Source organism: Solanum stenotomum, chromosome 4, assembly GCF_019186545.1.
Source record: "Solanum stenotomum isolate F172 chromosome 4, ASM1918654v1, whole genome shotgun sequence".
Lineage (NCBI taxonomy): Eukaryota > Viridiplantae > Streptophyta > Magnoliopsida > Solanales > Solanaceae > Solanum > Solanum stenotomum.
The window spans coordinates 60,767,585-60,781,473 of record NC_064285.1 but is presented as its reverse complement, the minus strand read 5'-3'; the positions used below and the strand labels follow the sequence as shown (position 1 = coordinate 60,781,473).

General features: G+C 29.2%; 2 protein-coding genes across 5 annotated transcripts in view; one reads left to right on the top strand and one right to left on the bottom strand.

Moving 5' to 3' along the window:
* Window positions 1–13,889, bottom strand: part of LOC125862923 (probable protein phosphatase 2C 55) — a 217,629-nt gene that overhangs the window by 98,632 nt on the left and 105,108 nt on the right. The window lies entirely within an intron of this gene.
* On the top strand, window positions 10,133–13,517 carry LOC125862924 (12-oxophytodienoate reductase 1-like). Of its 4 annotated transcripts, XM_049543046.1 has the most exons (5): window positions 10,142–10,258; window positions 10,709–10,980; window positions 11,050–11,199; window positions 11,569–11,934; window positions 13,276–13,517. In XM_049543046.1, the coding sequence occupies exons 1-5, from the start codon at window positions 10,176–10,178 to the stop codon at window positions 13,500–13,502; spliced, it is 1,098 nt and encodes a 365-aa protein (XP_049399003.1). In that variant the 5' UTR covers window positions 10,142–10,175; the 3' UTR covers window positions 13,503–13,517. The 4 variants fall into 4 exon arrangements, with proteins under 4 accessions (XP_049399002.1, XP_049399003.1, XP_049399005.1 ...); XM_049543045.1 differs by lacking the exons at window positions 11,050–11,199; window positions 11,569–11,934 and adding an exon at window positions 12,374–12,550 and having other exon boundaries at window positions 10,133–10,258; window positions 12,910–13,517; XM_049543048.1 differs by lacking the exon at window positions 11,050–11,199.

Below are 13,889 nucleotides of genomic sequence, written 5' to 3'. Positions count from 1 at the left end.
ATTGTTGAATCACAAAGCTTCAAAATTTGAAAATCAAATTCCTGCAAATAAGCTTCGTTTGAGTGAGTATTGTTGCTACGCTCAATTACATAATAGTGGAGAATGACTCTTCATATTCAACTTTTAATTTTGAATAGTAATGGACAATTACTATTCAAATGCAGATCTCGTTTTTTTTTTTAATCTTACATTTATTGAATCTCTAATGTGTACGTTAATGATTTATAATATTTTATTAATTAGGTATTTGATTTAGTGTAAGGGCAAAATGATAATTTTTCGAGTTTTCACTTTTAATAAGTAATTATAATATATACAAAAGATTAAACCATTTGATATTAAAAAATTATAGGTATGAGTAATAATTAACATTCAATAATCAGGCAAAAGAATGCATCACATTCTCATAAATAATATTTCTAAGTCAAAAGTAGACATTCTAATTTGGACAATTACTACTTAACTACTTATGGATCCAACAAATAATCTGGAGACTGGAGTTTGACAATTTTCCAGCCATAGTTAAAATTTTACATCAACAAAAAATAGCTTCTCATCATAGTAGATAGACGTTTGAATAGTTAATATAAATTGAGCAACACAAACTTTTCAAAATGACTTATTCTAGGTATATAATATATAATTATATATGGTCAATTTGAGGAATGAATGTTTCAACACATGAATAATAGACTAATAAGGTCAATAGATTATACATATAAACGAAAAGTTAAACAAAAAGGCAACCTCAAAATCACATACTATGATCCATCATTTATCTCCAATTCGGTGGCCCATTTTATTTTAGGATATGGATTCTTTTATTTAAAAAAAAAAGTCATATCGAGAGCCAAATAAACATATCAAATTAATTAATTAATCTTTCATCAATAATTGGTAGAACATGAATTGTATATCACTGATTTCTTCATGTAGGACACAAGATATTTCAATAGAAAAACAAAATCATAAGAAAGTAAATTAAAATATAAAAAAAAAAAAAAACACATATAAAATATTTAGACTGGACAAGGAGCGGATAAAAACAAAAGGAAATTACTGCACATACAAAATAATGAGCAAGATTAGTTTTTTGCATGATAATCTCTCATCCTCCTCTTATCATTTACATGAAGACCATGCTAGGCATTTTATAGGAGTAGCTAGGATGATCTTTGAATAGATAAAATTAATTTGCATTAAATTAGTTTAATGATTTTAGTCCATATCAAATTTATTTAATGGAAAAACTCTTCAAATACTCTTGATTTTTACAGAAAAAGAGAAACTGATTATTAATGTGAATTGATTCATGTATCAATTTAAATGAGTTTAATCTAAGGAAGTGCAAAAGTCATTAACAGTTTTATTAAAACGATACAATTTAATATTTAAATTAAATAGTTAAATATTTTTATAACATTTTAATTTATAGTAGAAGTAAAATCGTAATTTAACTTTTAACTTTTTTTTTTCACTTACAATAATATTTCTCATTTATAGTAATATATGATATATGATAATTTTCCTTAAAAAATTAAATATCGGGTCATTGAGCTCATAAAAAAATACAGACGGTTTTTAAAAAAGAAGAGCAATAAATGTAAAGAAGAAAAGGGAGTAAGATGCTTCATTTTAGGGCGGCTGAGATGGTAGATGGAGAAAGAAAAATAAGGGATGTGGACCATTTGTGTGGCTCCACACCAATCATCCTTTCCAATAAATATCCATACCTCTTAGGGGTTGTTTGGTACAAACATTGATAACGCAGGGATTAGTAATGCAGGAATTAGTAACGCAGGGATTAGTAATGCAGGGATTATTTTTTGTCAAGTGTTTGGTTCATTGTTTCCCACTTAATCTTGTGTTTGATTTAAAACTCTACAAAAAAAAAAAAAAAATCTATTATACCCTTGTGTTATTATGAGATTGTTTATTTCATGTAATTGAGTCAAGGTAGATAACCGGACCATAACACTACAGTAAAAAAAATTTAGAAAATAACAACAAAGAAAAAGAGTGTTATATAAATTGAAACAATTTTTTTTCTTTTTTGTGCATAATTAATAACAAGAATTTAATACTACGCAACAGTTGAATAAAATTCATAGTAAAAAAAAAGCTAAATCTTTATTTATTTATTTTTACAAATTTTAACATGTATAATTATTGTATATGGCAACCGGATGTTGACAAAAGAGTTTAAACTTATCAAAAATGAAGATCTAAAAATATACTTATACAATTTTATACCAAAGTCCCTTACCCGGATAATAATTAATCAAAGTTGTTGTGGGACAATTTTTTTTTTTAGAATTTTCTATTTCATTTAACTAGTTAAGCTAAATACATATATATATATATATATATATATACAAATAAAATTTGAGGTATGATGTACCACTTTTTTTGTTGGTCAGGTATATCTTAAACTTAACATAGATTTAAGACTACTTATATTGTTCAATAGCTAAAGCTTATTAAAAAAAATAGTCCAAGTGGTCAATCGACGAACTACATTGAATAAAAAGATATTAATGTAATCATTAAATTACACTAAACGAATTTGGAGAATTAAAAAGAACATTTATAATTATTTCAATATAAATAAAAAGAAAATTAAATTACAAAAGAAATTTAGGAAAATGAATAAAGGGATAATTTTGTCATTTAGGGGTCTTATCCAAGGTTTAACAAACCTTGGATTAGTTATCCCTCCATTTACTAGGGATAAAATAAGACCATATATAATGTATAAGCAATTCATGAATTAAATAAAATAATGTAACCAAATAATGTATTAGATGGATTAAATTTTAATCCAAGGACTATTCTATTTAATACCACCTACCAAACGAGTCCTTAATCTCTTATCTGTGGTATAAGTTGTACCGTCACAGAAAACAAGAAAAATCCCAAAATGGAAAACAAATTTGCTCAAGGGAAACAACACATCCTTCTACTGACCCCTTATAAAATGAAGGGAAAAATATATATATATATCTTCAAACTATCGTAAATGGTAGGGTAAATCACATAAATATGCAATATTACAAAAATATTTACCATCTATGGTAATATAATTTTTCTAACTAAATATAACATTTTTTTAGAATTAAAAAATTGTACTGTTTATCTTCCTTCGCCTCTTTCTCTGCCCTTTTTCTCTTCCTCCTCTTCTTTTTTTATTTTTCTTCTTCTTTGTCGTCTCTTTCTGTGTCATTCTTTCTCTTCCTCTTTTTTTTTAATTCTTTTTTTAAAAAAAAATTCATTCAAATAACTGTTTTTAAATCAGTTTTTGCCCATATTTCACTATTTTTATCCAAAAACACGACGAGAAGAGGAATAGAAAAATCAAAAAATTGTACAATATCATGTTCTCAAATAGAAATTTCAAATCTTTAAAATTATAAAAACAAGAGTTCACCATTGATGGTCATTATAAAGATTCAAATTTTGAATTCATTATTTGAATTTTACGAATTTGTGTTTAGTTTTTTTTTTTTTTATGACAAGGGAAACCCCCAGCCGCTACCCTTTGGGTAAAACTCCCGCTCCTATGCAATAGCTTGCAAACCGCATAGGAGAGGTAACTCGCACTAGGCAAACCTGGTTTGATGAGCTCGACCCAGAAGGCAAACCCCTTGCTTTCGCTGGCAAGGAGTTTTGAACTTGAGACCTTAGTTTGGATAGGTTGTTCCTACAAATAGTTGAAAATGCCGTTTGGAGTTTATATCCCAATTTTAAGAGGATTTGGTTAAGTTTATAATTGATTTTAGGAGAAATATTAGATTAAAACTCGAAAAAGGTGAAGTTTATGGAACGGTATTACGATTGTATTAAAGTGGTATAAGATATATTTCATAATTGTATTAAGATTGTATTAAAATCACGAACAATACATTTATAATACATATTACAAACTTCACTCCTTTTTAGTGATATCAACCAACCAAAATAATTTAAATAACACACTTGTAATACATTTATAACATATGCACAATACATTTGTAATACATATTGCAAACATCACTCATGTTCTTAGTGATACAAACTAAAATAATTTATAACACACATATAATACATGTTTTATTCATGAATAATACAAGTTTAATTCAGTCTATAGATTATTGTCTTGTCTTTCGTTAGTTACATTTTTCATTTATTGTTAATTTTCTCTTCTAATTCAACTTTAATATTGTATAATTCATTTTTAATGCAAATTTAATTCATTTTGTAGTTTATTATTTGTTACTGTTAGATTACTTGTTTAATTCATTAGTAATATAAGTTTAATTCACTTTATAGATCATTGTCTGGTGTTTCATTTGTTACATTTTTTATCCATGCTTAATTCAACTTTAATATTTGTGTATGCACTTTTAATACAAGTTAATTCATTTTGCAGTTTATTGGTTGATTTGTTATGATTGAATTACTTCTTTAATTTAATTCATTATTGAAACAAGTTTTATCAGTTTACAAATCACATAATGCTCTTTTGTTTGCTACATTTTGCATTCATGTTTAATTCGCTTCTAATTCAACTTTAATATGCGTGTAATACATTTTTTTATTCAAGTTTAATTCATTTGACAGTTTATTATGTTTCTTCATTTGTTACAATTAGATTACTTGTCTAATTAATTATTGATACAAGTTTTATTCAGTCTACGAATCGTTGACTTCTCTTTCGTTTGCGATTAGTTTTGATAGGTTGTTCCTACAAATAGTTGAAAATATCGTTTGGAGTTTATATCTCAATTTTAAGAGGGTTTGGTTAAGTTTAGAATTGCTTTAGGAAAAATATTGGATTGAAGCTTGAAAAGGATGAAGTTTACGGAACTATATCGCATTTGTATTAAAGTTGTATTAGATATGTTTCGTAATTGTATTAAAATTGTATTAAAATCATGAACAATACATCCTACATTTATAACACATATTGCAAAATTCACTCCCTTTTTAATGATATCAGCTAAAATAATTTAGGTAACACACTTATAATATATTTATAATACATGCACAATACATTTTTAATACATATTGCAAACATCACTCACATTCTTAGTGATACAAACCAAAAGTAATTTATAAGACACATATAATACATGTTTTATTCATGAATAATACATTTATAATACGTATTGCACACTTTACTCATTTTTTACGGATATCAACAAGAATAATTTAGGTAACACACTAATAATACATTTATAAGATATGCACAATACATTTTTAATACATATTACAACCATCGCTCATTTTCTTAGTGATAAAAGCAAAGATAATTTTTAAGATACATATGATATAAGTTTTATTCAGGAATAATATGAGTTTAATCCAGTTTATAGATCGTTGTCTTGTCTTTTGTTAGTTACGTTTTTCATTCATTCTTAATTCTCTCTTTTAATTCAACTTTAATATTGTGTACTACAATTTTAAAGCAATTTAATTTATTTTGTAATTTTTTTATTTATTTGTTACTATTGGATTACTTGTTTAATTCATTATTAATACATGTTTAATTTACTCTATAGATCATTGTGTGTAATATATTTTTAATTCAACATTAATATGTGTGTAATACATTTTTAATTCAAGTTTAATTCATTTTGCAATTTGTTATGTCACTTCATTTGTTATGATTAAATTATTAATTTAATTAATTAATTATTGATACAAATTTTATTCATTCTATGAATCATTCACTACTCTATGAAGAAAGTAGAGAGAGAAACAAAAGGAAAAAAAAGCAACAGAAAGAGAGAGAAAGAGCAGCAAAAAGAAAGCAAAAAAGAAAAAAACAACAAAAAGAAAGTAAGAGAGAAAGAGCAACAAAAAGAAAGGAGCGACCAAGAGAGAAAAATTTAAAAAATGATAGAGAAAAAAAGAGAAAGAGGCGAGAGAGAGAAAAATATAATAAAATATATAGTATTATTTTATATTGCTATAAATGGTAATAATTAAAGAGTATATCTAAAATAAGTAATTATTTTTTAAAAAGGATCCACTCAAGTAATTAATCCTAAATGGGGGTGGTATGCATGTACTTTGCGTTATACTTTTGGGATATCAGTATCCCTGTCGATAAAAAACTAGAGCATATATGCTCTCTCTAACGGAAGAGTAAATAGGGACATGTGACGCAATCTTATGCGTCGATCAGATATTTAATAAATATCGAGTCGGTGGGTAAGATTATGACACATGTATGTCCGTTAGTATAAATGGTATATATGTTCTAGTTTTTAGACGGCAGGGGTACCAAAAATATGACACAGGGTATCTGCATACCATTTACGATAATTCAGGGGATATATTTATCATTTTTCCCTAAAATGAAAAACTTTCAGTTATCTCATATGCATTCTTCTTCCACATCCATTCAATTGTGTCTGCTTTCCTTTTTCTTTTTACCAATTATAGATTTTACGTAATGCAAAGGGTTTGATCGTTTAGTGGCCTTTAGAATATTCAATAATGAAAGAATAAAAATAGAAAAGGGAATAAAATAAATATAAGAATAGTAATGTGGGTTAATGATAATAATCAAGATATAAATAAGTCTAAAATAGGTAGCCACGTAAAAAAGGATGCAACAATTAACTAAACAATATTATATTTCTCAATTATTATAACGACCTCCACATTAAATAAAATAAACAGTTACATATGTAATATTTGTGGTGGTAGCATGATAATTAATTTATTTATTTACTTTGCTTGTTTGAAATGAAATGGTCTCATATTTATATATAATTTGAGTAATTGGTAATGACAATTGCTTTTGGAGAAATTTACATATTAAGTCATTCCTTCATCTCCTTTATTGGAGTTATTATGAAGTGTTATTGACATTTTGTTGAAGTCATAGACAATCATTGTTAAAGCTAGAAGGTTCAAAATTTGAAAATTCTACAAATTAGCTTTGTTTGATTGAGTATTGTTGCAAAAGATCAATTACATATGAATGAGCCTAAATATGTGTTAATGTGATTTGATGTAGTTTTTTTATGTGCTTTTAAATGAATCTGACATTTGAATTCAAAGAAGAAAATGATGTTCGTTTCGTATAATATTGGATATTATTATTTATGGGCGTGAAATATCTCTTAAGTATAATTTTGTATAATATTACATATTAAATGTATAATATTGTAAGGGGCGGATCCACATGGAGTCCGCCGAATGCTCGAGCACCCATTAACCGTGTCTTGAAATATATATATACTAGTAAATAGAGAACATTCTTCATTAAAAAAATTAGAATAGAACTTTTCTTATATTTTAATGTTATAGTAATTTTATATAAATATGTTTTTAAGAGTACATAGGTTATTCAATTGTAGTTTACCATTTGTTTTATTAAAAGAAAAGGCAAAATTACAAATCATAACACTATTTTCTCCTAGTTTACACTTTACATAATTTCATTTTACAGATTCATTAATTTGCTTTTGAAATTTTACAATGGTTAGTTTATTTTTATCATATATATTCATAGTTACTTACTGTCTTTAATTAGAGAGTCAAATAAATATTTTTCTCAATTTTCTTCCTTGCCAATTTCGTTAGTATAACTTATCAATTACTTTCAAAATATTAAATATTTTTTAATAATATATGTGTATAACTAATGTGTTTATCAAGAGAAAACGTTTTATAATCATATGATATACCAATAAGTAATATGTAGTCATTATGTATTTTAAAATTAAAATGCAATCTTCAAAAATCCAAATTTCGTATGTAATATAGTTATGATAGTGTTTTGGAATTGAAGTTGTGCACAAATAAAACACTAAGGATCTTTGAAAAGGATGAAAGAGAAGTAAGGGATAATAGGAAAAAAGTTTTAAAAAGTACTTTGGTGTGAGAGATTAATCATTATTGTGTATCATGTAATTGTAATTAATTGCTAGTTTTAATTCTATCATTTGACTTTCTATTTTTTTTTTACTCCCGTTAATATTAACATTATTATGACAACAACAAAAATCATATAAATTCTTACGCTTGATCTCTTGGAGAAGAAAAGATTTCTTTGGAGATTGTTGTAAATAAATGTATTCTGTAAAAAATTATTTGTGAATCTACAATAGTTGGATTTACATAGAGTCTGTACTAAAAAAATACTTATAACAATAACTTTACAAAAACATAAACAATAAAGTTTAAAAATGTACTGAAAAACAACAATTAATATCATAAGCTTGAATTATGACTGTAAAAAATATATACCAGGATTAACAATAAAATGAAATAGAAAGAAAAAATCGAGCCAACTGAATGCACAGTGTCTGCTTAAGAAAATAATTACCCTCTGGTACCCGAGGTTTATAGAAATAGATCCTCTCAGGATGAAACTATTTTATTCACTAGTTTAATGTTATAAAAACAATAAATCCGGCTCTTCTCCATTTTTCCCAAGTTCTAGCTTGGATTGGAGACACATGTCATAGTTTAGAATTAATGGTTGAGATCTAATTGATTAAAGTAGAGTCCTAACTATAGTTATTTACTTCCATATATTTACTTCTTCAATATTTTTGCAATCAATTATATTTTCACTAAATATATTTAAAACTTTTTTTTACTGCCCTGCATACATATTTAAAACTTTTACTAAATATTTTTACTTTTTTGAAAAAAATTATAATACAGTTAAACGTTTTTATTATTCTAATAGAATATTAAGAGCTACAGTGTCTATAGAGCAATATGGACTCCATTTAGGGAATAAGAAAGAATTTAAAGTTGAGTGACTATTTATTTTACTTCTAAAATTAAAAAAAAACATCAGTTCACAATTTTTAATTTTTAATTTGGCAAATATTATTTGAGAAATGGCAAACGTTAGAAAACAAAAAGGAAAAAATCAGCAAAAAATTACTCAAGTAATTAAGAAAAGAAATTCTTTTAAATATATTTAGAAAAAATATAATGTAAATCTAGAATTGTTGGATTGCAAAAATATTTAAGAAGCAAATATATAGAAGTAAATAACTATGGTTAGGACTTTGCTTTAATAAATTAGATCTCAACCATTAATTTTAAACTATGACATGTGTCTCCAATCCAAACTAAAACTTGGAGAAAATGGAGAGAAGAGAAATGGAGAAGAGCCGGATCCAAAAACAATAGTGTCAGTGAGCCACTCAACAGGAGCAAAGTACACAACTATTTAATTGTGAAGAAGAAGAAGAAGAAGAAGTTCAAAATCAAATATTTAATTGTGCAAAAGAAGAAGAAGAAGTTCAAAATTTTCGTTGTTTTAAAATGAGAGGAAACCCCTCTATTTATAGACAGCAAAGGGTAGTGTGAACAAATTCTTATTGTGCCTTACCGGAAAGGTCACAATTCTTTGGAAAAGTTATAACTCTTCGGAAATGTCACAACCTTTCATAAATGTTACAACCTTTCATAAAAGTTGCAACTCTTCATAAAAGTCATAATTTTTCATAAAAGTCACAACTTTTAATCAATGTCATAATTTTTCATAAAAGTCACAACTTTTAATCAATGTCATAATTTTTCAATAAAAGTCACAACTTTTCGTAATTATCACAACTTTTCATGAAAGGAGAAGACTAGTTTTGGAAATAAATAAATTAAAAAGAAATTCTGGTTTGTGGTGGCGCCACGTAGGCGGACTCAGGGTTCTCTTTTATATATATATATATATATATGATATTTATGTAGAAATTAAGTGGTATTTGTATAAAATTAACATAGAGCACCCAATGAACAAATGATTTGACTGATCTATTGGCTCTTGAGTGGGTGTTTAAGGCTCTTTTAGTGTTGTTGAGCCTGAGTTTGAATCTCACTGTTAACATGTCTTTTTTACATTTTTGACTCCGCCACTTTCAAAGCATCACGACCTTAAAATTCTAGATCCGCTCCGCCACTTTCAGAGCACCACAACCTTAAAATTCTAGAACCGCCACTGAATATCAATTTTTTAAATATTTTTTGTAAAAAATAAAATACCAAAATTTTGTAATTTATTGTATACCGAATCTATAATATTATTAAAAAAGAAAGCAATGAATCTAAGCACATGATCCACTCCCTTATACTATACTTTCTCCTTTCCTATAAATATGTATAGCTCTTATCTGTCATAGCTGCATAAATAGAAAAAGACTACTCTCACCAAAAAGTCCAAAATGGAAAACAAATCAGGTGAAGGGAAACGACACATCCCTCTACTGAGCCCTTATGAAATGGGAAACTTTCAGCTTTCTCATAGGTATTTTCTACCCCATATGGTTTTTTTTTGTGTGTGTTTTGAATTGATGAATGTTCAGTTACTGTTTTGGTTGCTCTTTCTTATTTTCATTGTTTTCTTATTTGTGCAAATTAAAAGATTCCCATGTGATACTTAGAAGCAATTACTTCACAAATTGATGTCCGCAATATACTAGATGAAAAAAAAAAACTTGAATTCCAATTGGAATTAATCGAGATGAACTTTCTTCCATCAAGTTAACGTTGAGCTTGTGTTTGTCTCTTTTTGTTTTGGTGCTTAGATGATATTCCTAATGTATTCAAACTGTTGATGAGCAGAGTATTTTGACAACTATATCAAATTTCTCGTCCATCTTATAATTTTAAGCCCTTCTTTTTGATTGATGGATCGTTTAACTCCATTAGGTAAGAATGAATAAAATGTTATTATAAGACTTGATATGTTTTCCAGAGTTGTGTTGGCGCCGTTAACAAGGCAAAGATCATATGGCAATGTTCCACAACCACATGCTATCCTTTATTTCTCCCAAAGAACTACAAAAGGAGGTCTTCTAATAGCAGAAGGCTGTGGAATTTCTGACACTGCCCATGGGTACAAAGATACATCTGGTATATGGACATACGAGCAAGTTGAGGCCTGGAAACCAGTTGTAAGTGCAGTCCATGCCAAAGGAGGAATCTTTTTTTGCCAACTTTGGCATACAGGGAGGGTTTCTAGCAAAGGTAGTTAACTAACTCACTTTATATACTCACATTTGATGCTTCCAACTTCTTAACCGACTCTTACCACAGATTTTCAACCCAATGGACAAGCTCCTATCTCCTGCACAGACAAGCCATCAAAATTTGCACAATTTCCACCACCACGGCGGTTGAGAACAGATGAAATTCCTCAAATTGTTAACGATTTTCGGCTTGCTGCTAGAAATGCTATTGAAACTGGTAAAACTTACTAGACATGCTCTCTATTATGAAGGAAAGTTGTTTAATTCTGTCTGAAACTGTGGACTAGAAAATCTTCCTTCCATATTTACCATATGTATTAGATGAAACCAAAGACAAAAAGAAAACAAAGTCAGCAAGTGCTAAAATGGATCATGAGTTTGAAAGCTAAGAATGAAAAGCACACGCATATTCTGGGACTTATTTACTATGTGGGAAGGGGTTAACTTTTGTCAAATATGTAAATTTATTATGTATTTTAAGAGTGTGCTTTGAATATCTTCTCCTGTTCTTTCAGATCAGCACCGCCTTCAAATTAGAACCTTTACTCAAAACTAAGTTTGCTTATGTGAATCTGTTCAATTGTAGGTTTTGATGGGGTTGAGATCCATGGAGCTCATGGCTATCTAATCGACCAGTTTATGAAAGACCAAGTCAATGATCGAACTGACCAATATGGAGGGTCTTTAGAAAACCGTTGTAGATTTGCACTTGAAATAGTTGAAGCAGTTGTAAATGAGATAGGAGCTGACAGAGTCGGAATAAGGCTTTCCCCATTTGCTGATTACATGGATTCAGGAGACTCAAATCCAAGTGCTTTGGGACTTTACATGGCTGAATCCTTGAATAAGTATGGCATTGCATATTGCCACATGGTTGAGCCAAGAATGAAAACACTTGGGGAAAAAGTTGAATGTCCTGAAAGCCTTATACCCATGAGGAAGGCATTTAAAGGTACTTTTATTGTAGCTGGTGGTTACGATAGAGGAGATGGAAACAAAGCTGTGCTTGAAGACCGAGCTGATCTTGTTGCATATGGACGTATGTTCATAGCTAATCCGGATTTACNTTAACAAGGCAAAGATCATATGGCAATGTTCCACAACCACATGCTATCCTTTATTACTCCCAAAGAACTACAAAAGGAGGTCTTCTTATAGCAGAAGGCTGTGGAATTTCTGACACTGCCCATGGGTAAAAAGATACATCTGGTATATGGACATACGAGCAAGTTGAGGCCTAGAAACCAGTTGTAAGTGCAGTCCATGCCAAAGGAGGAATCTTTTTTTGCCAACTTTGGCATACATGGAGGGTTTCTAGCAAAGGTAGTTAATTACTCGCTTTATATACTCACATTTGATGCTTCCAACTTCTTAACCGACTCTTACCACAGATTTTCAACCCAATGGACAAGCTCCTATCTCCTGCACAGACAAGCCATCAAAACCTTTAAATTGTTCTGATGTCCGGGATGTTGCACAATTTCCACCACCACAGCGGTTGAGAACAGACGAAATTCCTCAAATTGTTAACGATTTTTGGCTTGCTGCTAGAAATGCTATTGAAACTGGTAAAACTTACTAGACATGTTCTCTATTATGAAGGAAAGTTGTTTAATTCTGTGGATTAGACAATCTTCCTTCCATATTTACCATATGCATTAGATGAAACCAAAGACAAAAAGAAAACAAAGTCAGCAAGTGCTAAAATGGATCATGAGTTTAAAAGCTAAGAATGAAAAGCACGCGCATATTCTGGGACTTATTTACTATGTGGGAAGAGGTTAACTTTTGTCAAATATGTAAATTTATTATGTATTTTAAGAGTGTGCTTTGAATATCTTCTCCTATTCTTTCAGATCAGCACCGCCTTCAAATTAGAACCTTTACTCAAAACTAAGTTTGCTTATGTGAATCTGTTTAATTATAGGTTTTGATGGGGTTGAGATCCATGGAGCTCATGGCTATCTAATCGACCAGTTTATGAAAGACCAAGTCAATGATCGAACTGACCAATATGGAGGGTCTTTAGAGAATCGTTGTAGATTTGCACTTGAAATAGTTGAAGCAGTTGTAAATGAGATAGGAGCTGACAGAGTCGGAATAAGACTTTCCCCATTTGCTGATTACATGGATTCAGGAGACTCAAATCCAAGTGCTTTGGGACTTTACATGGCTGAATCCTTGAATAAGTATGGCATTGCATATTGCCACATGGTTGAGCCAAGAATGAAAACACTTAGGGAAAAAGTTGAATGTCCTGAAAGCCTTATACTCATGAGGAAGGCATTTAAAGGTACTTTTATTGTAGCTGGTGGTTATGATAGAGGAGATGGAAACAAAACTGTGCTTGAAGACCGAGCTGATCTTGTTGCATATGGACGTATGTTCATAGCTAATCCGGATTTACCAAGGAGATTTGAGCTTGATGTACCTCTCAACAAGTATTACAGGGAAACATTCTATACTTCTGATCCTGTTGCTGGCTATACTGACTATCCATTTCTAGAAACCACAATATGACACCGAGGAAGCACTAGATATGATACTCTTTTTCTGGATGTAGGGGGTTTGTAAGATGAGATTAACTAATATCCACGTTGAACTTATATATCATTTGAGCAATTTCTTCGTTGTAATAAAGGCAGTGAAGTATTAAAAGTTGGATCAATGTTCATATCTTCAAATGGTAAGAGGAAATCTTTAAAAGAAATTACCTACATCAGATCACAACTCAAGTTCAGGCAATTCTTCTCACGAACAGTTTACTAGCAGAACGTTTCTACCTATTTTCAACCACAACAACAGTTTTCCACTCGTGTTTCATCTTCTCAACAGAAGCTTCCTGCGTATTCTGCAATATACCGCCAACCAAGTTACCCCTACTCCAGAAATTTTATGCTTAGTTTT

What these genes read in the sequence shown, in the direction of transcription:
- LOC125862924 (XM_049543045.1), top strand. Translation starts at nt 10,176, where the DNA reads ATGGAAAACAAATCAGGTGAAGGGAAACGACACATCCCTCTACTGAGC. An exon ending in AACTTTCAGCTTTCTCATAG is followed by an intron (nt 10,259 to 10,708) that starts GTATTTTCTACC and finishes TATGTTTTCCAG; the next exon opens with AGTTGTGTTGGCGCCGTTAA. An exon ending in TAGAAATGCTATTGAAACTG is followed by an intron (nt 12,551 to 12,909) that starts GTAAAACTTACT and finishes GTTTAATTATAG; the next exon opens with GTTTTGATGGGGTTGAGATC.